Consider the following 24,006-nt stretch of genomic DNA (forward strand, 5'->3'; position numbering starts at 1 on the left):
TGACCAGACACTGTTATAGCACCTGCTTTGGGCACCCAGTTTGGGAGAACTAGTTGTCCCTGATCTTTACAACAGAGTTAAATTATTATTCTGGAGTAAATATGCCATGAATCTGCACCCTTGCTCCATCTTCATCTTCCAAGTTAGTCTACCATCTAGGCTTCTCACAGTAGCAGCACTACCTGTACTAATGTGTCTCCAGCTCTGCTCATCAGAGAGCCTGGAGTGTGTTAACCTAGACCCTCTGGATTACTAGGGCTGGTTTTAAGGGGTCTGCAAAAAACATTGAGAGCAGATCTCTCTGTGGAGCCCAGAGATCAGTTCACAGCTGAGAGGATGAAACTGCAGCACCCAGAACACTGCTGGGAACAGACGAGCTCGTCTCCAGGAAGCCATTAACATCTGAACAGCTCTAAATAGGTTTAAAAGGATGGGTGTGTATCTATGGCAAGAGGCTAAGCATGGGGGACTCTTGCACTTGCAACCTAGGTGTGACACCGACTCCCCGTTATTCTGGTCAAGTCACTTACCCTTTTACATCTTAGCTCCCCTGCCTGCAAAAGAGCTAGCTGCCCCTCTTATAGGAGCACTGTGAACCCCCCTGCTATTTGTTACAGCTCAGCCAAACATGCCAGCAGCTCAAATACTGAATGCCAGGTGATGTTTTCTGTCCGGTGCAGGGGCCAAGGTTCCCTCTGTTTCTTGGTATTTATACCTTGACTGAACTCGTGAAAGTCGCCGATCACTTCCTGATGGAGATCAGGGCACTTGGCCCCGTGCAAAGCTAGATGACCTGGTCTCTAGCCAAGACACCTCCTGCCGATAATGATCCCAGATCAGGAAGAAAAGCCTCTGCCAATGCACAAGTCAGCAGGGCACTTCAGTCTAACTTTAGGCACCAAAGCCAAAAGTGCATGGAGTTGGGCATGTGCCTCCATATCTCACTCAAGTGGGGACCCTACTGCTACCCACCATTTTGACTGTGCTGGGAAATGATACGTTTTTCTGCCAGCCTTCCCCCCGTCCCCCCCACCAAGTCATTCTCCATTTCCAGCAGCCTGTACAGGCAGAGATGCCCCAGGTGACAGGGGCAATGTGTAGGGGATCCACATGAACCCCCTATGTGGGGCGGTGCACCCCCTGCAAAAAGCCGACAGTCCCGGATTGCCTGTTTGCTGCTGACACTGCTGGCGGCATCTGCAGGAGCTCCCCACTGCCGCTGGTGCAGCCATGCCCCCCCAGCCGCCGTTCATGCCAGGTGACTTACCTCTGCAAGAATCTCCTTCAGTTTCAAGTAGGCTACTTCTAGGTTGTCATTAATAATGATCAAGTTGAAAAGGCCAGGCTCCTTACCTAGGGAGCCCAAACAGAGCACAGCAATTAAGACCTGTGGAAGGGATGGCAGCTCCTTAGACTTCTCTTTTGGGAATTTAAGGCTTGGGGACTTTCAGCATTTTCATTTAGGTGATGCTAAGGGTGCTCTCTGCCAAGTCATTTACTGGGGGAGCATGAAACTTTTCTACTTGGGTCAAGTCTAGTCCTAGGTGCACATCACGATAGGACCTGTATATAACTTAAGCTCATAGGCATTTAGTCAGAAGGCAGAGTAGATATGCAACTTTTATAGACTTACTAAATAATGTATAGGTAATATGCATACGTATATAATATGAAGCAAGAGAGTAAGAGCACATGAGCTTTCAGGAACCCAAGTTCTCTTCATCAGTTGCTGTGAAAGGACAGCATAGAGCAGGACACAGGCATTTAGGCCAGAAAATCATATAGGACCATTTACTTTCCTCCTCATTAGCCGACCAAACCTCTTCCAGAAATTTTGCATGTTCTGGTAGATCTAGTGCCTGGCACTCTGCTTATGCTCTCCACAAGAAAGCAAGACTCCATGCAACATACTAAAGCAACAGGAGTTTGAGCAAAACCCAAGGGAAAGAAAACACAGCACAGACTGTGTCAGAGTGGTGGAGGTAGAACGAGAGACAGGACAGAAGTCCAAGACCACAACACCCCCTGCAGCTGACCTTGTAACAGAGCCAGGACCAAAAGATTAAATCCTTCATGTTTTGAAATAATGCCCAGAGGTGGAAAATAGTGCTAGAAAATCCCAGAGGCGTTGGAGGAGCAGGAAAGCTGTTAGTCTGTTTCTTATTACTAAAAGGCCCTCCTGGAAAACTCCACAGGATCCTCCCGGGCCCTGGGAACACATGGTCAGAACTGGGGCAACATATTTAACGATTTCTTTGCCTCTGTCTTCCTAAGTAGGGACCAGTTCAGCCACCTCCCTGCTGGGCCCCCCTCGGGCCCCGGGAGAGACACGCCTGGGCCAGGGGTTAGCGAGGAGTTAGTTAGGGTACTTCTGGAGAGGCTGGACGTGTTCAAGTCCGCTGGTCCGGACGATCTTCACCCTAGGGTTCTACAGGAACTGGCCGAGGTCATTGCGGGACCCCTGGCGCGGCTCTATGAGCACTCGTGGTGCTCTGGCGAGGTGCCGGAGGACTGGAAGAGGGCCAATGTGGTCCCTATCTTCAAAAAGGGAAAAAAAGAGGACCCGGGAAATTACAGGCCAGTTAGTCTTACCTCAATCCCGGGTAAGCTCTTTGAAAAAATTATCCTGGCACACATCCAGGAGGGCCTTGCGGGGGAATGCATGCTCAGGGGCAACCAACATGGGTTCATCAGTGGCAGGTCTTGTCAGACCAACCTGGTGGCCTTTTACGATCAGGTCACCAAATCATTAGACGCAGGGGTTGCTGTGGATGTGGTCTTTCTGGACTTCCGGAAGGCTTTCGACACTGTCTCTCACCCTGTCCTCATCAAAAAGCTGGGAGACTGTGGTGTCGATGCCCACACGGTCAAATGGGTCGCCAACTGGTTGGAGGGCCGCACCCAGAGGGTGGTAGTGGATGGGTTCTTCTCGACCTGGAAGGACGTGGGCAGTGGGGTCCCCAGGGCTCGGTCCTCGGGCCCGCACTGTTCAACATCTTCATCAGTGACTTGGATGAGGGGGTAGAAAGCACCCTGTTCAAGTTTGCTGATGACACTAAGATGTGGGGGGATGTGGGTGCACTAGAAGGGTGCAATAGGCTACAAGCTGACCTTGACAGGTTGCAACGGTGGGCGGATGAGAATAGGATGGGGTTTAACACTGATAAGTGCAAGGTGTTGCACATGGGGAGGAAGAACCGGCACCACGCTTACAGGTTGGGGAACTCCCCTCTTGCCAGCACGGAGACGGAAAAGGATCTTGGAGTCGTCATTGACTCCACGATGAACATGGGCCGGCAGTGTGGGGAGGCAGTCAAGAAGGCCAACCGTACCCTGTCATGCATCCACAGATGCATCTGGAGCAGGTCCAGGGAGGTGATCCTCTCCCTCTATGCGGCACTGGTCAGGCCGCAGCTGGAGTACTGCGTCCAGTTCTGGGCGCCACACTTCAAGAGGGACGTGGACGATATGGAAAGAGTTCAGAGGAGGGCCACTCGTATGATCAAGGGTCAGCAGGGCAGGCCTTATGAGGAGAGGCTACGGGACCTGAACCTGTTTAGCCTCCACAAGAGAAGGTTAAGGGGGGACTTTGTGGCCTGCTACAAACTGGTCAGGGGGGATCAGCAGGCACTGGGGGAGTCCCTGTTCCCCCGTGCGCTGCCAGGAGTGACCAGGAATAACGGTCACAAGCTGGCGGAGGGTAAGTTTAGATTAGATATTAGGAGGTGCTACTTCACAGTCAGGGCAGCTAGGGCCTGGAACCAGCTTCCAGGGGAAGTGGTGCAGGCTCCTAGCCTGGGGATTTTTAAAAGGAAGTTAGATGAGCACCTTGCCGGGGTCATCTGATCCCGGTGCTCTTTCCTGCCAAGGCAGGGGGTCGGACTAGATGACCTACCTAGGTCCCTTCCGACTCTAGCTACTATGAAACTATGAGGATACTGCAGGCAGTGCAAAGGCAGCAGGGGATGTGAGCTGGGGGACACGTCTCCATGAGGCTCTTGCACTTACTAAGTTCCAAGTCAACACGAGCCGCCTTCAGCCGCTTCTGCAGACTCTCCTCGGTCTCCGTCTGCCTCTCGCGCAGTCTCTTTTCCTAGACCCCAAAGATGACAATTGTCAGGGCGCATCCGAGAACCAGTTTAGCAAGCAGCCCACACCCTTCCTTGTGCCCTGAAAGTCTATTCTGTCACCACCTATGTGGGCTCCCAGTCACTGGTTTCCCACCTGTGTCTACCAGGGTACAAGGAGGGCTCTACAGCTGGTCTAAAGATTGCATGGGGCCCCGATTAAAATAGTGTTTCCAATTAAAATAGTGACATGGAGGGTGTTGGGAGGCCTGTGAGAAATGCTGAGTTAGCCCATTGGTTCCAAAAGCTTGGAAATCACCAGGAATGCCCTGTTCCCTCAGCGCAGGAGGGCTGGACGTGGCTGTGTCTGGAGCCTGGTGACAAGACAAAGTAGATCAAGAGCAATGTATATGGTTGGGGAGCTTGTACGGACCTGGATCAATAAGCCCACACATGGAACAGATGCATTATATCATCTAAACAAATGGTTTAGCAACTTGCTCCAGGCCCCGAAGGAGAATCACTGCCCAGGCTGGGATTCGGTGTCAGGGCTCCCAGCCTTGCACCCCTGGAGCTGTCCACAGCAGCACAGAGGTGACTCTTCAGAGCTGGTGTTATGCCAAGAGCACACAGAGCAGCCTTTCCCTTGCACAGTGCACTTAAGGCAGCAAACAGAAAGAAGAGGGGTGGGTGGGGAGGAATGGGGGAGGCCACAGAGATGCACTGGGTTGGGACTCAGGAGATCTGGGTCACTCCCTTACTTTGACAGAGACTGAGCGACCCTGGATAAGTCACTTTCTGCTTCTTAATTCCCCCTGTGTAAAGTGGCAAGTGGGGAGCAGAGGGAAGGGGAAGGAAGGAAGCAAAAACATTCCCACCCTCACAGAAATACTATAGGGATGACATCATGAGCGATGAGATCACAGAACAGAGATCAATGGGCTGTCTTGCCGCACAATACCAGCCTTGCTAGGACTAATGATGATATGGATGCTGACATCAGTCCCCTCTAGGAACCATCATGACTTTGCAGACAGCTATGAGTGCAAAGCTCTCCTGACCATGCAAAAAAACCAGCCAGGCTATCAGGAGCTCACAGCCCAGAGCCAATACAACTCCAAGCACAAGGACGTAGAGCCCAGGGGGGCAGAGACTTGCAGGAAGACACAGGGATAAGCAGCAGCAGCAGAACATGCGTGCAAAGGCAGAGCCAGGGTACAAGATGCAGGGATGAGAGGGGGAGAGAGCAGGTCTGCACAGACTCCTTAAAGGCTCTGTAGCAAATGGTCAAAACGGGTAAAACAATTCCCCATCCCTTCATTAAATCGATGCATCTATCAGGTCATTTCCTACTGCACCTGGAGAGATACAAGCTGCCTCTTTCCTCGGAAACAGCAAAGTCCGGACACATGAAAGGAAGCCCCAAGACTCACCAAGACTTCCAGGGACGGAGGCTGGATGGAGATGTAGATGGGATTCAGATCCGTCTTCTTGATGTTCTTGACTCCCTGCATGTCAACGTCCAGCACGCAGATCTGGTTCTGGGCCTGCACGGCCTGTACGGCGGCTTTGCTGGGGAAGGAAGGGGAAGGAGCTGGTTACTGTGCAGGGAGCGCTGTGAGTCCACACGGCTCCAGCAGCAGGCCCTTGCCCCTCATGTGGATTGTACTGGACCGCACCACATCCCATACAGTCTTTTGCACGGACAGTTCCCTTGATGCCCAGACTCTCACGTCCCTGTGGGAAGCCAGAGAGCAAACCAACATTGGAAACATGCCTCAGTTGTGTTAACAGCTCCATCTCTCTCCTCCTAGGGAACAGGGGTGGTTCTAACCAGCTGGGGACCCCAAGATCCCACCTCCTTGCACCAAGGGAGCGAGGAGTGGCAGGACCCCCTTTCCCACCACCCATGGCCTAGAGAACACACCGGGAAGCCTACATCAACCTGAGTGGAGAGCCATGGAAATGGCTCTTCATTCTCTCTTCATCCGTGGAAATGGATAAAGCAAGGGCGTTGCTTTTCATTGGGGCAAGCACTGAGCAGCCTGCTCAAGGTCTCTGGTACTGGGGATCAAATGCCAGAGCTGCTGCAAGTCTGGAACAACTACGAGGGCAGTAACACTGGCAAAAGCATAAATGCCTGGAGGAAGAGCTTTTTGAAGGGAATGCAACTATCTTTGCTTCTACTGTCCCTGGAAAAGGAAGGATCTTCCACAGATCTGCTGGTTTGGGACAACACGGTTAAAATGCTCATTAAACCAGCCTCTTCTTGGACTGCCTTGGCCCTTAGGCAGTCCGGGAGAATCGCCCCTGCTTCTCCCTGTGTTTCCACGAGAGCAAAACCAGCACCTTAAAAGGACTCTCATTACCTGACTGCATAGAGGAGAACTGCCCAGAATAATAAAATGACCAGGTCTAAGCTCTTTGGGCTGGGGCTGTTTTTTTTGGTTCTGGATTTGTTCAGTGCCTGGCCTGATGGAGCACCGCTTCATGGCTGGGGATCTTCAGCAGTAATGCTGGAGAAATCCTGAGGCCGGCCGAAGTTGAGTTCAAATTGCCTGAAGGCGGCAGCAGAGGATAAAAGGAGCTGCTGTCAGGCCTCAAAACCATTACAAAGTTGTCTTGTGATGCTCAGTCCCTTACCACCCTCACACTTCCCCAGGGGCACCAGATATCCTCAGGGATGTGACAAACCACGTGCAGAGCAGAGGAAACGATGGCTGTGTCTGCTGGGTTATGTCCCCCCGTTCTCGAGGCCCTGCCTACCCCGGGCACTGGCGAGTGCACTCCCATCCCTGGGCTACTGCTTTTAGTAAATGCCATGGCATGAAGGCAAATGAATGGCCTGCCCATTTGCCCACCCTTCCCTTGTGCCTTCTCCACGCTGGCCCCTGCCCACAGGCTCCCCCGCAAATCTGCTCAGCCACTGCCGCCTCCTCCCAAATTCTTCCTTCAGGCCCTACAAGAGCTAACAGATCCCCACGGGACAGTGATGCCTGCCACTGGCTGGACCATCCCTGTCCCAGAGAGGCAGGTTTATGGAGGGCAGCAATCTCTCCTTCTTCCCCAGCGAGCCTTGTTCCCCAAGATGTGGCCTCCCTGGGACCCTAGGACAGCTGCAATAATAGGGAGTCCAGAGAAGGACCCCGATTCCTCAGAGGCAGGAAAAGCCATGAGCTCCATTACTCCTGTCACTTCAGTGGGAGCCAATCTCCCCTCCACAGTCCTGCCTATGGATGCAATTGCTGTGCCCTCCTTCCCTTCCCACATGTCCTTTCTTTCTTTCAGCTCCTCTTCCCTGGAGCCTTATTCTATTTGTGGGCATTTCCCTTTATCCTGTTTACTTCCCTCACCCAGGTCTCCTCCATCCTCCTCTTTCAGTCCACAGCCACGACTCCTGTCCCTTCTGCCACCCAGATGGCCCATTCCCCATCTGCTCCCAGTCCCTTACCCCCCAGGCCTGAGTGGCATGTCCTCAAAATGTGGTGGGAGAAGAAAACACTAGGCAACAGAGAGCAGCTGATGAGGGCAGCATAACAGCAGCTCGTAAGAAGACAGAGAGGGCTGTGTGCTCCTAGAAGAGGGTGTTGCTCATGGGACAGGAGTGATTTAGGGTGCACGCATCTCACAGATGCAGAATTGTAAGTTATATTGAAAGCAGTACAAGGAAGCACTGCAGCATCTGGCTACAGAGGCCAGAAGAAGCTTTGCCTATGGAAGCCTGATACATGATGCAAAGAAAAGTCCTGGAAAGGAGGTGGGGGGAGGGGGGCAGGCATCCAGGACTCAGGCCCAAGCCACGGGCACTGAGCACATGGGCATGGTGAGCATTGCTTGCTCAGATGGAGAGGAAGGACTTAGCTAGACTTGGGAGACATGGGTTCAATGCCCTGGTCTTTCACAGGCTGCCCACGTGGCCACAGGCAAAGCATGTAGCCTCACTGCCCCCAGCTGTAAAGCGGGTCTAATTTCCTCCCAGCTTGGGGTGTTGTAAGAACTGCATCCAAGAGGGTGAAGTGGCTCCCAACATCCAAGCAGAGCGATGCAAGAGGACAATCCATTCCAGTCCTTGTCCCTATGGCACAGAACTATTTTAAACAGCAGCAAGGAGAGGAAAGCCGAGTTGTGAAACAATTCCTGCTGCAGCAGGCGATGCGAGTCACAGCTTCCACAATCACTGCTGGGATTCCCACAGTAATCCCAGTCTAAAGCCTTCAAACCCCACCTTGTGATTATGACTGTGCACTGTTTAAACACTGCAACCCACCAGCTTGCCACTCTGCAGACTGAGTTCCTCACGGCTCTGAATCACAGCTCTGTTTTCTTACCCCAGATCCACAAATGCTGTTAGTAACCAGAGCCATGGCTCTATCCAGCATGGACTCACGTTGTCCTGAATGCTAAACCTTTAACTGGCTTTTCTCTTCTTCTCCCAGTTACAAGCTCTAAAACCACAAAGCATCCTCAACTCCCATTGATTTCAATGGGAGTGGAGAGTACAGACTCGGTCTCTACAGCTGCACACATACAAAGCAAAAATATTGGTGGTCTGTCTCAAGACATCTTCAGAAGACAAGCACTCAGCATTATTTGGGGGTGGGGGGAAGGTCCCTTTAAGTGACCCACACCTGCTGGGTGTCCAAGAGAGAGATGCATGCAAAATCATTAGTCTGAAAATATCTTGGTCCTAATGATGTCCGAGGATCCGCTGTTCTTCAGAATCACTTGACCCTTTCACAGCTAGAATTACTCTTTCATTCAGGTTTTTATATCTTTTCTGTCATGATAATATGGTGGAGGAAACATAAGGAACTTTAATGACACCAGCAATAAACTGATTTAAAAGAGTGTCAGGTATTTGGTCCCCTGAAATCATGAATCACTTCAGGCATCCAGGTTGTAGCCGTATTGGTCTAGAGGCAAAAGGAACCAAAACTCATGGCAGAGGTGATATCTTTTATTATTTTTTGCAAATATCTAATTGGTTTAATAAAAGATATCACCTCTGCCACGAGTTTTGAATCACTTCAGAAAATTTGGCCTTTTTTTTTTTTTAACGGCTGTATATACATGATGCCATAGCCGTGTTAGAATCAGAGACCTGAGGAAGAACATTTTCATTCGAACACGTGTCTACCTTTATCCCAACTACATCATTGGTCCAATATAATATATCACCCTAAGAAATCCCCATTTTTTCCTTTTGCACATTTTATTGTAAAAACCATTGTTTCAGCTTTTAAAACCCTTTTCAATTTTAATTCCAATGCATTCTACTATTGATAAGGTGTCCTATTCATTCCATTGTCACCATCATTGCCTTCAGATCTGACCATCATTACCACAAGAGTTTTTGTTGAACAACTTCTAATTAACATTGCAGCTGCCTTTGTGGCTTATGGACAAACAGCTTGGAGGCCAAGAGAGATGCTATTTTAGAATCTGCCTAGCTGAGGGTGGCAACCACATGGAGTTTAATGTGAAAACAGTAACTCTCCCAGACTGGAGCACAGAAGCTTGTTTCCACTTGCAACAGAAATCATATAGGTTTATGTCAGCTGGACTGATCACACTTGGGACACAGGCTATCATAGGGCGGGATGGGGATTTCAAGTCCCACTTTGTTTAATTCCAGTGTGGATACTATGAACCACAGGAGTTTCAGTCAGACTTTGGGCCTTGAACCAAATGTCAAGTGCTGCACAGGTCTCCTGAAGACCCTCTCCACTGGGGTAGATGTCACCACCTATGGCTAGTGACAGAATAAAATGAAGCATACCACGCTGCCAAAATAAGAAGCTTCACCTAAGGAGAGCATCTGCCTGGTTTGAAAAGAAGAGCATCATGAACACATAGCCCCAACGCCATTTTCATGGAGAACACAAGAGTGAGTCGACCCCTGAACTACTGGAGATGGTGCAATTGTTACAGACCTTGTTCCATACATATTTCCAGAGAACTCTGCGTGCTCGATAAATTCGCCAGCATTGACATCCTTCAGCATATCTTCTCTGGTGACAAAGTGGTAATCTGGATAAGCGATATTGAAAATACACATCAATTCACAGCCTTTCCTTGACTTGGAAAGATGTTTAAGGCTCAGAGCCAAGTTTACTCAAGTGTTTAATATACACTGAAGCATCCACATGACTATTTGGGAACAGATTTGTAAGGCGAGGCAGTATTAAAAAAACCCAACCAAACAAACAAATCAGACTAAAAGGCCCTTCCCTGAGGGCTGGGAAAGAAGCAGGTTCCCGGTATTTGGTTGCAGCTATAGCGGCTTCTTTTCCAAAGTTGAGAAAGGGGATTTTGCAGTTTTCTAACATCTCTCTCAACTACATAGAAACCAGGCACCTATATCATCTTGTGATCCTTTACATGGTAACTGAAGACCAATTTTCAGACTTGAGTACCTGGAAACCAGGCACCTAAAAAACAAAAAAAATCAGTCAAAAATATTGCCTCACCCCACAAATCTTGCTTCTCTTGTATTCCCTGGATCGTCCTGGCTATACCACCCCCATCGTTCTGGACAACTAAGTGCCGATTTAGGTGCCTGGCTTCTGGGTACTCAAGTCTGAAAACTGGTCTTCAGTTACCATGTAAAGGATTACAAAAGCTGCCCTTTCTTCTCACCATGGTATCTGTTAACACCCTCTGCATCTTTACACTGGGCCAGATAATACCCTTCTGCTGTTTACATTGACATTTCTGCTCTGGTTCTCCAATGACTATCTTGTTACAGTACCACGCTGGCAAGACACTGATAGTAGCTCACTTCCACACTAAACACTTTGCTTTTGCTGGGGAAGCCACCCCTCACCTCTCCAACAAAACACACTCAAAAATCTCCACTTTGGGCTAAAATGTGCTGGCTCATTTTGAAGGGAAAAAAAAACAACACAACACACCTCATGTTTGCATTTCTGAAATATCCAAGAATAAAAGGCACCAGCAAGTCATTTCATGTGCCTTTAGACCCCGGAATAACTAGCATTCAAGCCTCATTTGCTCTGGCAATTGAGATCAGTCTCATGACTCCCTGCAAATCAGTAGCAAAGGAGTCATCTCAGATTTCATTAGGGCTTTATTTACTGCTATTAGTAGCACAGTTCTTGGATTAAGGATGCAGTCCAGAGTTTAACAACCTGTGCGACTGAAGGCCAAGATTTTCAAAACTGGGCATGTCAAGTTAAGCTCTTAAAACCATAAAGAGATTCCTAATGAGAGCAGCCTGGTTCTCAGATGTGCTGAACACACAGGAGCTCCCACTGCAGCTGCACAGGAGCTGCTGAACACTTGGCATGGTTGAAAATATAGGCTGCTGAAGTGTTTTGTTATAGACCAAGGAGCCTGACTTCGGGCACCTGCTTTTGAAAATCCTGGTCCCCACATCATGGTGGCAGCACCCGAGGAAGAAGTGTGGGAGTGCCTGCCTTCTCTTCTAACCCTACCACTCACTTTTTCCAGCATCTGGGATAAACCTGGACTCCGGCTCTACTGCACCTGCTCTATTCTTTCTCACATACTGCTGGGTAATGCTGCTATGTGCTATTGCAGCTGTACTGCGTCACAGCCCAGACCGCCTCACTCACTGAAGGATGAAGGGATCCTTGTGTATCGTATGCAGCTTCAGTGTATCAGTCTCTTTGGGACTGTTCAGCATGAAAGGAGCAATGGAGAAGTGTGGAAGACTGTTTTGAAGCAGATGCTCCTTCTGCCTGACAGTAGGCCAAAAAAACCCACTCTGCCAACTCTAAGGAAACTCATTAGCCTGGCTTCCCAGCAATGGCACATTCAGTGGACTTCTCTTTTCAACTACGAAGATTGCTCAGAGATTTATCCATCCCTTGACTTCAAACAGGTCTGCCCTTCAGCTTCTACCAGCAGAACCTGCTGCCTATCTCCAGCTCTGCAAATTCCACCTCTGCTCCCACAGGAAATGCTGTCTGGACCATACAGCCCACAGGCCAGAGCCCCATCATCTGGATCCTGGTGCTGCCCCAGACTAACCCAGGGTGCAGTACTCAGGATGTGCACTGCCTGCTGGGGCCAGGGCTGGGTCTCAGGCTGAGCTGACCATAGTCCTTGCTCTGCATGAACCATGCTATCCATTGGGGCTGGTGTCCCAGATTGGCAGGTGCTGTATATGCTGGATCAGGCATATGCGGGGAGGTGGGGTTCGTGGGCTCATAGGAGTTTGACACCATTGGCCTACACCACTCAGAGCTGTGGCCCTGCCTCACCTGATGGCATGCACTGCTGCAACATACTGACCTTTGCCATTCACTTCTCCTGGTCGCGGCTGCCGAGTGGTGTCTGCAAACAAAGACAGTCCTTGTAATTTTGCAATTCACCCAACAGTGCAATAATGCCAAAAAAAGCAATTAAAAAAGCCCACCCCCGGAAGCTTAATTCAATCAATCACTGGGCCATTTGATCCCCTATTGATCAAAACTTCTGGAACCATTGTGACTGGTGCGCAGCACAGTATGCTTTGACAGCAGAATCCAGATCCATCCTAGGGTTGTTCCCCATCCCCTGCTCTGAAAATGAGAGTGTATGAACTAGCCAGGAGCACACACAGGTACAGGAGCAGTTGTGCAGGACTGCTGAGATGCTCCAGCTGTTTTCTGTGGCTTTTATTTCAAAAGGGACTGCTTCTCCTACCAGCTGTGCGGAGAACTGGCATCCTCTGAAGTAAAGGCTGCAGCCAACAGCCGAATGCCTCGTCCGTAACTTTGCAGCCTGTCACTAAGCAAGCAGGTTGAGCCCCCCAGATACAAATGATCCAGGTTCTACTGGACTTGTGCCATAACACTTGCCTAAAACAATGGGTAAATATATAAAGGAAGGAGGCCCTGTGGAGAAGGTAGTTCCAAGACTTGCAAGGTCTGGCTTGAATTTTCTGTTGCCGCAAAAACTCCCTGTGTGGCCTAGACAAGTCACTCTAGGACTGTGCAGGTAACAGCACTGCTCTACCTCAGCACTATATTCATTATAAGATCAGGAGGTGCCTGAATGCCCTGGTGACAGAGGCCACATATACTGCCTAAAACAAACTGTCCGAATGAAGTGGGTAACCAGATGGGAGTCCTCCTTTATTGTGATTTATGCTATTTGTCAATGTTTCTGCAAACCCCAAAGAAATCAGCATGCAATGCATCAGCTATTGCATTTCATACTGAGCAATATGAACTTGATCCAAGCAAGGCTGTGTTCACGCTTATACCTTTACAAAGCACCAGTCACCGAGGTACAAGCACTACGTGTGGATTTGCAAAGAAAGGCAGGCAACCCAGGGGGTGAGGAGTAATGCCTATTTCTGGGACATGATAAGATTTGGGTTGGGGTGTTGGATGCACACACACATTACATGTGTATGGACACAGATCTTTGAACGATCTCTGTCTCAGGCACTTTTGTAATGACCTTCAAAGTTACATTTGATAATTCACGGGGTGGGATCCTGGACCCCCGGGAAGGGTGGAGTCTGGACTTCACCCACAGCCCCTCCTGTACCAGCACAAATCAGACATTTCTCTTCCTTATCCATCTGGCAAGGAAGCCTGAAGATATCCCCCAGGGGCTCTATAAAATAAGCTCTCTGGAGAAGCCGGACTTAAATGCCAGAGCAATTGCTCTCAAAGACCCAGTGATACTTCAAAGGGGTGATTCAAGGCAGTGGATAGTGAAGTATGTTTGACAACTGAGTAAGAGAAATCCCAGCCCTGCCATCCCCTGGAAAATGCTAGAGTGGGTTACCTGGGCAAGAAAATTGGACCCCACAGAGCATCATTACTGCTCACCAGATCTTTTAAAAAGTACAAGTGCAGCACATGGCACTGACAATCTGCAAAAGTGACTTTTTTTAAATATCTTTTTAAAGAAAACTGTTTGTGACCCAAAAGCACTCATTTCAACCGGGTTAGTGTGTATTCTAGGCTGCTAAGAGACAAACCTTTAATCTAGATGTAAGACACTTTGCAACTCCCTCTGCAGTGAGCATGCAGGCACGGAAGATCATCTGGATCACACTTGCTTTGCATTCTGGATACAGCCAAGGCAGAGCTTTCTCTGGAATTTCTTTCCCGATGAACGTCTGCAGAGGCCCTTCTAGGGTATTTCCAAGGCCCTCTCATACCTAACTACCTCTCTCCTGTCACACCTCTTAGCATGCATTTGATTACTTGCTCCCTCTCCGTTTCCCACCAATTCCTCCTCCTAGGTTTTTAGATGAATTTTCTCAGTACCACAGAGCTCAAGTTTGGGGTTAATTTTTGAGACTTGCACAAATCTCCCGTGTGCTGCCTGCAGAGGTAGTTCATCAATCAAATCCCTGAACATGGGCATAGGGACAGCAAGGATCTCATGTTAGCACATCTCCCTTAATACACTGCAGTCACTCTGGGGCAAAGCTTGTGTCTCTCTGTACATCCATAATGCATCTAATACATTGCGGATGCAGCAAACATCTTGTCACAAGATCATGCTGTACATGTGCAGGGTTTTTTACAATTTAAATGATTTTAATGTGTTGTGAACTAAACCACATCTGCATGTAATTTAGTCTGCAACGTAGCTATTTGTAATGTTGCGGCCTTTGACAGCTGTCCCCCCTTCCCCCCCAGAGAGGCAGGCTGAAGGCAGAAACAGTGAGAAACCCCAATCCTTTTTTTTTTTTTTTTTTTTGCAGAGCCTGCCCATGTCTCCCACAGTCAGGGGACGAGTTGCCAGTGGGCGCTGGACCTTCCTTCCAGTGTTGGTGCCCCTGGGAGGCCAGCTAGCAGCCCAACCAGGCAGCCCTGGGGGGCAATGCTGCCACGGAGGGAAAGACTGGGGCTCCCCCTCAGCTCAGGGGCTGCCCAGCTCGCTGGCAGCCTGCCCTCCAGCCATGGGAGGCAAGCTCCATGCGGGGGGGGGAGGGCGGGGGTGGAAGGATCAGTCCCCTCACCATAACTGTGATGGAAGCCCCTAAATTGAAACAGTGGGTTTTTAATTATCACAGTTGAAAAACAACCATTTCAATTTAGGGGACTAAACCCCTGCCATGTGTATAATCAGCCGTGTAAAACAAGGTTCATAGGATGATAGGAAAGTAGGGCTGGAGGGGACCTTACAAGGTCATCAAGTTCAGCCCCCTGCTCAAGGCAGCATCATTCCTGGCTAGACCACCCTATCCACGTGTCAGTGTAACCTGGTCTTGAAAGCTTTAAAGGATGCCCATTCCTAGGCTTCTCTAGACAGCCTATTCCAATGCCTGACCACGCTCCTAGTCAGAAAGTTCCTCCTAATCTCCAACCTTAGTTAAATTCACACAAGTTAAGATACTTCCATTAGCCCAAGCCATGAGAGGTAACAGCCAGCATTCAATGTAATTTAGACCCGACTCAATGCCACGCTCCCTCTGAAGTCCCAGCTGTGCAAACGTAATTACTACTGAAAGGGACACTTGTCTTTTATTTTCGAGTTTTCAGGAAGGGAAGCTCCAGGTGTGCATGGATACTTACGGGAGACACTGAAGCCAAAGATATTTTCATAGTCTTTAAGCAGCTTCTTTAGCAAGGTGCTCTTTCCTGCTCCTGACGGGCCACTCAGCACGACGGGCCTTGGTCCCTGCATGGCTGGGGTGGGGAGAAGGCAAGCAGGTGTCTTGGTTAGAACACACAAAAATCAGGGGAAAACCACAGCAAAGTTCCAGCAGATGCCTCCTACTCTGCCTTTGAGAATAAGCTTTAGCAGCCAAAGGTCAGATTCGATGTTGAATGCCATGGCCTCAGAGAGGAGCAGAACAGGAGCTAGTCAGGGAACAGCAATCAAGTCAGACGAGCATATGCTAACTCCCATGCTGTGCAACTGAAACAACTAGTTAGGTGCTGGTGGTGCAAAGGGATGGACCGACAGCCCTGAAAGTGATGCCCTTTCTCCCTGGAGTAGATACAAGATGAAGAGAAGCAGTGCAGCAAGGCTGCCTTCCTGCAATATGCTCCTGTCCCCTTGGTCCTTACCTGGAAGGGTCTTGGATAGGGGTAGGGAGCTCAGTCACCATGGCCCAGGCAGCCATGGTTTCTCTGCCAAGAGAAGTGCCACATGCAGGGCGGGTCTCTGGGAAGTGGATGATTGTCCCCAAGGAAGTGAAATCCAACTCACTTCCTGGACCCAAAAGGAGCAGTGAATGGAAGTGAGTTCCTGTTAAGCATGGACATACAAAAAACTAGAACTCTTGGTTCCAAAATGATACCTTTTATTAGACCAACTGGAAAATGGCAAGAAAATTGTCCTTTTCTGCAAGCTTTTGGGATCAAAGTCCTTTCAGCAGGCTCTGGGAAAAGTGTAGATGGTACAAGATGGTAAAAAGTCCCCAAAGGTAGGAAATAAACTTCATTTTTGCACAGAGGGAGCTGAAGACGGAAGGCTTTCCCTCTGGGTCCATGAGACTGTCTTTGTGAGCTGTGTTGAGTAGCTCCCTGTTGAGCAGGGAGGAATTAAAATTGGCATCTGCATAGCTCAACATCCATCAGGAATGGATCAAGCCATTCAGTCCCTGGAATGGATGCATCTAATAGGAGAAAGAATAAAACCCCACTGAATATTATAAGGGAGGAAGAGCCTTTAGATTTGTAGCTTGGAAATATGTTCTTTTATTCCGAGCTGTGGACTCAAACCATATGTTCTAGTGCAGAGGTGGGCAGCATACTGCAAGTGGCACGGGCAGCCCGTGTGTGTGGCACATGGCACATTACAGATGGGACAAGCAGCCCAGTGGCAGATAGAGCAAGAAGCAGAAAGCAGAGCAGCAGATTGGGAAGGGAAAGGGGACTAGGGTGGCACTTGGGGAGGATGTGGGCTTAATTTGTGCATCCCTGACAAAAGGTTGCCTCCCACTGTCTATGCCAGCCTTCTCTCTTACGCTGCTATGAAGTACTGCACACACCTATTAAATGAAGGCGACACGAAAAACCCCACTAAATTGCATTTCAAGGTCTACAGGAAGTGGAGTTTCTAAAACCCCGTCTTTAAGAGGAGGCTAGATGTACACCTTGCTGGGGTCATTTGACCCCAGTACTCTTTCCTGCCATGGCAGGGGTTGGACTTCATGATCTGCTCAGGTCCCTTCCGACCCTACAAACTATGAAACATCTATCCAAACACCTTGTCCAAAATAAAGCCGTTCCCCATCCCAATCATACAAGGAGTAGAGCAGTAAGGGAAGCCCCTCACACACGACTGGACATAGGCCTTCATCTCTAGGGCTCCAGATCCAGCTTTTTAAACTTTACCGAAAGCATGCAGAAAAGCACATTAACGTGCTACCACCCTCTGGGCCATGTTACGAGGACACAAGTACCACCCTTGGTAGAGAGGGTGGATCCTGGTCTCTCACTAGTGGACGGTCTACAGTAGAGGACCCTACACGCTAGAGGCATTATACTTAAGGCCACAGCATAGCAGAAACAGGAGAACAGGGGTTCTCAACCTTTTCTGACTCGAGGGCCCCTCAGAAAATGCTGGCACTTAGGTTTCACTCATTTTCTGACCATGAAGAAACAATAGAGCAGTTCTTCTGTTGCAAACTCAGAAGGCCCATGGCAGGTCAGAATGCTTTTGATGCTAGATTCCCATTTAAAAGCTCTGGGTTTACCTTGTGGATCATGCAAAAGTGTTTGCACACCTACCCAAACTAATCTTGTGCAGAAAAGGGTTTGGCAGCACCCTGGTTGAGCATCACAGCACTAGAAGTTTGCACGTGGGAGGTCCCAGGTTCAAACTCCAATGAAGTCTGTCCTTTAAAGGAACATCCCACCATCTCCCAATATCCAGCAGGCGTTCTGGTCGCGGGTACATCACCTTCTGCCTTGGCATTCGCAGACAATAGTAATTGAGGATACTGAAAATTAGAAGCCAGGCTTCTTCCAGCATTTGACCCGACTCGCTCTGTGACCTTGAGCCAAACAACCCACCATTTTGGGGGGGGGGGGGATAAAAGAAAGAGGACTATTTACCTTTACACTTCCCTTGGGTAGGAGGAGGGTTACTACTAACCAACTTGCCTGTAATGTGGAAATCCGTGTACTGACACCTCAAAGGCACAACCCTACTGAACCAACTGATTCGGTGGGTCTCTCCTCAGATGGAAGAAGACGGAGAGTACAATTTAAGCCCGCACAGATTTTCCTGAGAAAATACATTTCTACAAGCAGAAAAGCTCCCGGTGCCCCATTTCCTGCCCTATTCATTTTGGAAGGGCTCAGAAGTCAAGCACTAGAAAACCCTTAAGCTTTTTAATGGGGATCTCAGCAATCTCACCTTGACCCTGCAAATCGCTTCTAAAATAGCCTCATATCCAAGGCAGATGCTTGCAGGATTAGCCCCTGCTGTATTCCCGCTGCAGGCGTATAACTCACTTCCGACTCTGCTCAGGTTGACAAGAGCAGGCTGGAGGCTGGCATATTCCCCAGGCTCATCTGCAGAGCACCGCAGCCTGCCCAGGCACTTATGCAGAGGACTCTTGTTGGTTTTGAAATTGGGTGTAAAACATGTCTCATGAGGAGGCTGCTGGGTGTTACCAGATATTTTCTCCCACAAGCACTGAAGCAGCAGCAAACTTGGAAATACAAATGAAGCCTTATTTATTCAGGAAGGACTTTAATTTTTTTTGGGTGGGGTGGGGACAAGGAACACCCCAATTGCAATTCAGGTAGGGACTGGATTATTTTATGCTCATAATGGAGTCACAACAACTGGAAGATAAAGAGTCTTATTAAGTTATCCAATGTATTCCCCGAGGGACAGAGGGGAATTGATCCCAATACAATGAATGCTTTGTCACATCTCGTTTCCCAAGTTTCTTTTGGGATTGGTACCCATGGCTTAATCAGCCTGTAGGATGGTGGTCCAGCGAGTCAGGCTGTGATGTCCCCAACTCTTTAGCCACATGCAAGTATTAGAAGTCCTGCTAATTACTGAAGAGGAGAGAATTTATCCTTCCCCCACCAGCCGAGGGAGCGTAAAAGGGCTGGGCAGAGAAAGAGCCCTGAGTTCTTGTGAAAAATCACTCACCATCTGCTTTCTCAAGTCTCCACTTTTCCTCATCCATAAAGCAGGGACCCTAAATGATGAGTCTTAATTAATGCTCTTGAAATGCTACGGGAAAGAACAAGGCAGCATTAATGGGGAATATAATTTTCTTCCAGGCCAGTACTGGGTATAGAAGGGGGCTCTCTCCAGCACTATGTGATTTTTGTTCCATTACACCCAATATCACCTTTGACGCACATGGCCTTCTTGCTCCTTCTGTGCCTACCAGCCTTTAAAAGTAACACACCAAGCGTGATGGCCAGATGCTGGTGCAGACCTTTGTCCGTCAGCTCAGCATTAACAACTTGCTCTTCCTGGGGCACCTCTGTCCTTACTCCCTCGCGCAGCCCGAGATGAACTCTCCATCTCCCATTTGACGTACCAACTGGGAGTGCTCAGAAGATTCCTGCTTTCCCCTTTCGTTCTTCCTTTCTCCTCTCCTGCATTTATGTCTCTCTCCTCCCAATTTTCCTATCTATTAAGAGAGAGGAACTGAAAGCAATCAATATCTGTGACAGTAACTTCACTCTGCTCAAGAGACCCAGGAAAGAGCAGAGGAAACACCGCTTGCTTAACAGCCCCGGTGAATTAGCAACGCTCCCCTCTTATCGCTGCAAGCCTTACCTCCACCTTTTATGTCTTCCGGTCAAAGGATAAAATCCAGCTCTTGGGAGCAGCAGCCAACGGATCAGACGAGTGAGCAGGCAGAAAGCTGGCTGCATCTGCAAGCATTGTAAACCTTAATTACAGATTCGCCATTTTAAGACAGCCAATGAGCACCTTCTGCTGATCTTTAATCTTCTCCTTTGGTTTTTTCTGATCTCCCTACTCTTCTTATTACTAAACCTTCAGGCACGCAGGAGTCACACCCTGCTTACTGGCAGCATATGCTTTCCACTTCAAAGCACATCCAGGCTTTAAGACATAGATTTCATAGACATCAGGGCTGGAAGGGACCTCGGGAGATCATTGAGTCCAGCCCCCCGCCCAAAGGGCAGGAAGTCAGCTGAGGTCATAGGATCCCAGCAAGATAAGCATCCAATTTACTCTTGAAGGTGTTCAATGTAGGTGCTTGAACCACCTCTGCTGGCAGACTGCTCCAGACCTGGGGGGCTTGGACAGTAAAGAAATTCTTCCTTATGTCCAGCCTGAAATGGTCTTGCAGGAGTTTGTGACCGTTCGACCTCATCATCCCTTGGGGCATTCTGGTGAACAGATGTTCCCCCAGATCCTGGTGGTCACCCCTGATAAACTTATAGGTGGCCACCAGATCACCCCTGAGCCTGCGCTTTTCCAGGCTAAAGAGTCCCGTGGCTCTCAGCCTGTCATCGTAAGATCTGTTTTCCTGACCTCTGATCATGCGCGTGGCTCTCCTCTGGACTCTCTCAAGCTTCTCCACATCCTTTTTGAATTGTGCAGCCCAAAACTGGACGCAGTACTCCAGCTGCGGCCTCACCAAGGCCGAGTACAAGGGGAGAATGACGTCCCAGGATTTGCTCGAGAAGCATCTCTGGATGCACGCCAGCGTTTTGGTCTCTTTTCTAGCCGCAGCATCGCATTGCAGGCTCATGTTCATCTTGTGGTCAATGACGACCCCCAAGTCCCTTTCATCCGTAGTGCTAGCCAGCATAGCACTGCCGAGCCTATAAGGGTGCTGCAGGTTTTTCCTCCCAAGGTGGAGACCCTTGCATTTTTCAGTGTTAAACACCATGAGGTTCTCGTCTGCCCATTTGCTGATCTTGTCCAGGTCAGCCTGGATCACCTGCCTATCTTCTGGCGTGGATGCTTTGCCCCAAAGTTTGGTGTCATCGGCGAACTTGGCCAGTCCACCCCTGACTCCAATGTCCACATCGTTAATGAAGATGTTGAACAGGATGGGTCCCAGGACAGAGCCTTGAGGGACCCCACTGGTCACAGGGCACCATGATGAGTGACTGCCATCAATCACAACCCTCTGGGTCCGACCACGGAGCCAATTTCCCAGCCAGCGGATCGTGGTGGAGCCAAGGCCACAACTGGCCAGTTTGGCCAAGAGGTGATCATGGGATACCAGATCAAAAGCTTTTTTGAAGTCAAGATATATGACATCAATCTCTTCTCCCTTGTCCAGGTGATAGGTCACCTGGTCATAGAAGGAAATGAGATTGGTCAAACAAGACCTACCCGCAACAAACCCGTGCTGGCTATCCCTTAGGATGTTAGCCTGGGCCAGTCCCTCAAGGATGGCCTCCTTAATAAACTTTTCTAAGATCTTCCCCAGGATAGAAGTCAGGCTAATGGGCCTGTAGTTAGCCAGATCCACTCTCCTCCCTTTCTTGAAGATGGGCACCACATTGGCCTTCTTCCAGTCTTCGGGCACTACACCAGAGCGCCAGGAGTTTTCAAAGACCCGTGCCAGGGGCTGGGCTATGACGCTCGCCAGCTCCTTGAGTACCCTGGGGTGCAGGTCGTCAGGGCCGGCTGACTTGAAGGTATCCAGCTTCTCAAGGTGTTCCTTCACGAGGTCAGCATTGATGGAGGGTAGGGGATCCCCATCACCCGGATCTCCCTGTCCCATAGCAGGCATGGGCGTCCCATGGGACTGATGAAAGACTGACGCAAAGTACCTATTTAATGAACATGCAAATGATCAACTCCAATGACCACCTATATGCAAACCTACCCTGCTTTCTGCCTGAACATCACAGACAGCATAGCAATGCTTTTTATTACGACAGAGAAATGGTTTGCTATTCCATACAGAATCACAGAGAAGCAGGGCTGGAAGGGACCTCCAGATATCACCTAGTCCAACCCCCTGCCAGAGGCAGGATCACCCTTATTCAAACTATCTCGTACAAATCCATCATCTAACCCCTTAGTAAAACTACCGTCAACCCTGATACAACACAAGACATAACACCCTACCTTGCTGTAGGTAAAGCGGGGGAATCACAGAAGCCAACATCCTGCTTCTATAAAAGATTGTTAATAAATGCTCAAGAGATCCCAGGTAAAGGGCCATGCACCTGCTACAGAGGAAGGCAAGGACTCCCCATAGCCCAATCTGACCAGGAGGTAAACTCCTTCCTGACCCCAAATATGATGATCAGTCTGACCCTGAGTGGAAAGGTCAAGGCCAAGACCCTCTAGCCAGGATCCTCCAACTTTAAGTCCCAGCAGAAGCACTGACACAGCCCAGTCAAAATCCCTAGTCTTGGCTGCATCCAGCACCTCTGGGGAAGGCTTAAAAACACCCTGACACAAGTAGCAGAAAGGGGAGGAGGGGGCAGTCCAAGCCCAGAAGCCTGGGAAAGGACAGTAGAAGATGTGCATCACCACACCTAGATCATCCCCAGCCAGTGGCTGTCCAACCCTCCTCAAGCACCTTGTGATGGTAAGTCCACAACCTCCTTAGGCATGTATCTATTCCACTGCCTTCCTGTGCTAATGGTGAAGAAATGTTTCCTGCTATCCAGTCCAAACCTACTTCCCTGCAACCTCAAGCCACTGGATATTTAATTCGCCAGGGTGGGGTACAGCAGTGCAATGGACCTGCTCGGTCATCAAGTCCAGTCCCTGTGATCACAAGCGACCATGTAGCATAAGTCCTTCCATAAACCGACTGAGCTGCATCTTAAAAGCAGCGAGATGTTTTGTCCTCCCTGCTCTGATCTGCTGCTTTGCTCTTTGTCCCAGCACCTGGCCACTTTGATGCTGAGAAACTCCCTTTTGGTCTCCAGCCTGAATTAATGAGTGGTCTATTTATACCTATTTGTTCTTGTGCCGCCACTGTCCTTCAGCTTACACAGCTCTGTCCCTCCCTTGACATTTACTGCCCTAAGCTACTGTGGGACAGGGACCATAGATTTTTTTCAGCCTTTGCTTTCCTAGACTGACTGAGTCAAGCTCCTTGAGTCTTCTCTAAAAAAGTTAGCCCCTTCCTTCCCTTAGATGCCCTTCTGTGCACCCATTCAAATTCATATTTTGTGTTCAAAGGTGACTAGGATTACATGCAGTATCTCACCAGGCTCTTGTCCAAGGTACCCATGGAAATACAACCTAGGATCATACATAACTTTTCCACAATCACACTACACTGGTAGGTTCATAGTCTTCCTGTGATTAACTAAGAGGCCTCAGTCATTTCCCATCAAGAAGCTCCAAGGTTAAAGAAAGTATCTTTTAATTCATCCTGAATACCTGACCTTGCCTTCTGCGCTATTGAGTGCCAGCCCTTATCTTCAAAGTCATAGATTCATAGATGCTAGGGTCGGAAGGGACCTCGATAGATCGAGTCCGACCCCCTGCATAAGCAGGAAAGAGTGCTGGGCCTACATTACCCCAGCTAGATACACATCCAACCTTCTCTTGAAGACCCCCAGGGTAGGGGAGAGCACCACCTCCCTTGGGAGCCCGTTCCAGACCTTGGCCACTCGAACTGTGAAGAAGTTCCTCCTAATATCCAATCTAAATCTGCTCTCTTCTAGCTTGTGGCCATTATTTCTTGTAACCCCCGGGGGCGCCTTGGTGAATAAATACTCACCAATTCCCTTCTGTGCCCCCCTGACGAACTTATAGGCAGCCACCAGGTCGCCTCTCAACCTTCTCTTGCGGAGGCTGAAAAGGTCCAGTTTCTCTAGTCTCTCCTCGTAGGGCTTGGCCTGCAGGCCCTTAACCATACGAGTGGCCCTTCTCTGGACCCTCTCCAGGTTATCCGCATCCTTCTTGAAGTGCGGCGCCCAGAATTGCACGCAGTACTCCAGCTGCGGTCTGACCAGCGCCCGATAGAGGGGAAGTATCACCTCCTTGGACCTATTTGTCATGCATCTGCTGATGCACAATAAAGTGCCATTGGCTTTTCTGATGGTTTCATCAC

General features: G+C 49.3%; 1 protein-coding gene across 2 annotated transcripts in view; it reads right to left on the reverse strand.

Annotated features, from left to right (window-relative positions):
• Positions 1 to 24,006, reverse strand: part of GUK1 (guanylate kinase 1) — a 38,672-nt gene that overhangs the window by 2,026 nt on the left and 12,640 nt on the right. For both annotated transcript variants that reach the window (XM_090047916.1, XM_090047917.1), the window contains exons 2-7: positions 15,581 to 15,694; positions 12,348 to 12,389; positions 10,001 to 10,097; positions 5,501 to 5,639; positions 4,009 to 4,093; positions 1,268 to 1,353 (exon numbers count right to left, since the gene is read on the reverse strand). In XM_090047916.1, the coding sequence (XP_089904042.1) occupies positions 1,268 to 1,353; positions 4,009 to 4,093; positions 5,501 to 5,639; positions 10,001 to 10,097; positions 12,348 to 12,389; positions 15,581 to 15,694 (563 nt within the window). The remainder of the gene's footprint in view (positions 1 to 1,267; positions 1,354 to 4,008; positions 4,094 to 5,500; positions 5,640 to 10,000; positions 10,098 to 12,347; positions 12,390 to 15,580; positions 15,695 to 24,006) is intronic.

This window comes from Crocodylus siamensis, chromosome 5 (assembly GCF_052110815.1).
Source record: "Crocodylus siamensis isolate JL-2025a chromosome 5, ASM5211081v1, whole genome shotgun sequence".
Taxonomy (NCBI): Eukaryota; Metazoa; Chordata; order Crocodylia; family Crocodylidae; genus Crocodylus; species Crocodylus siamensis.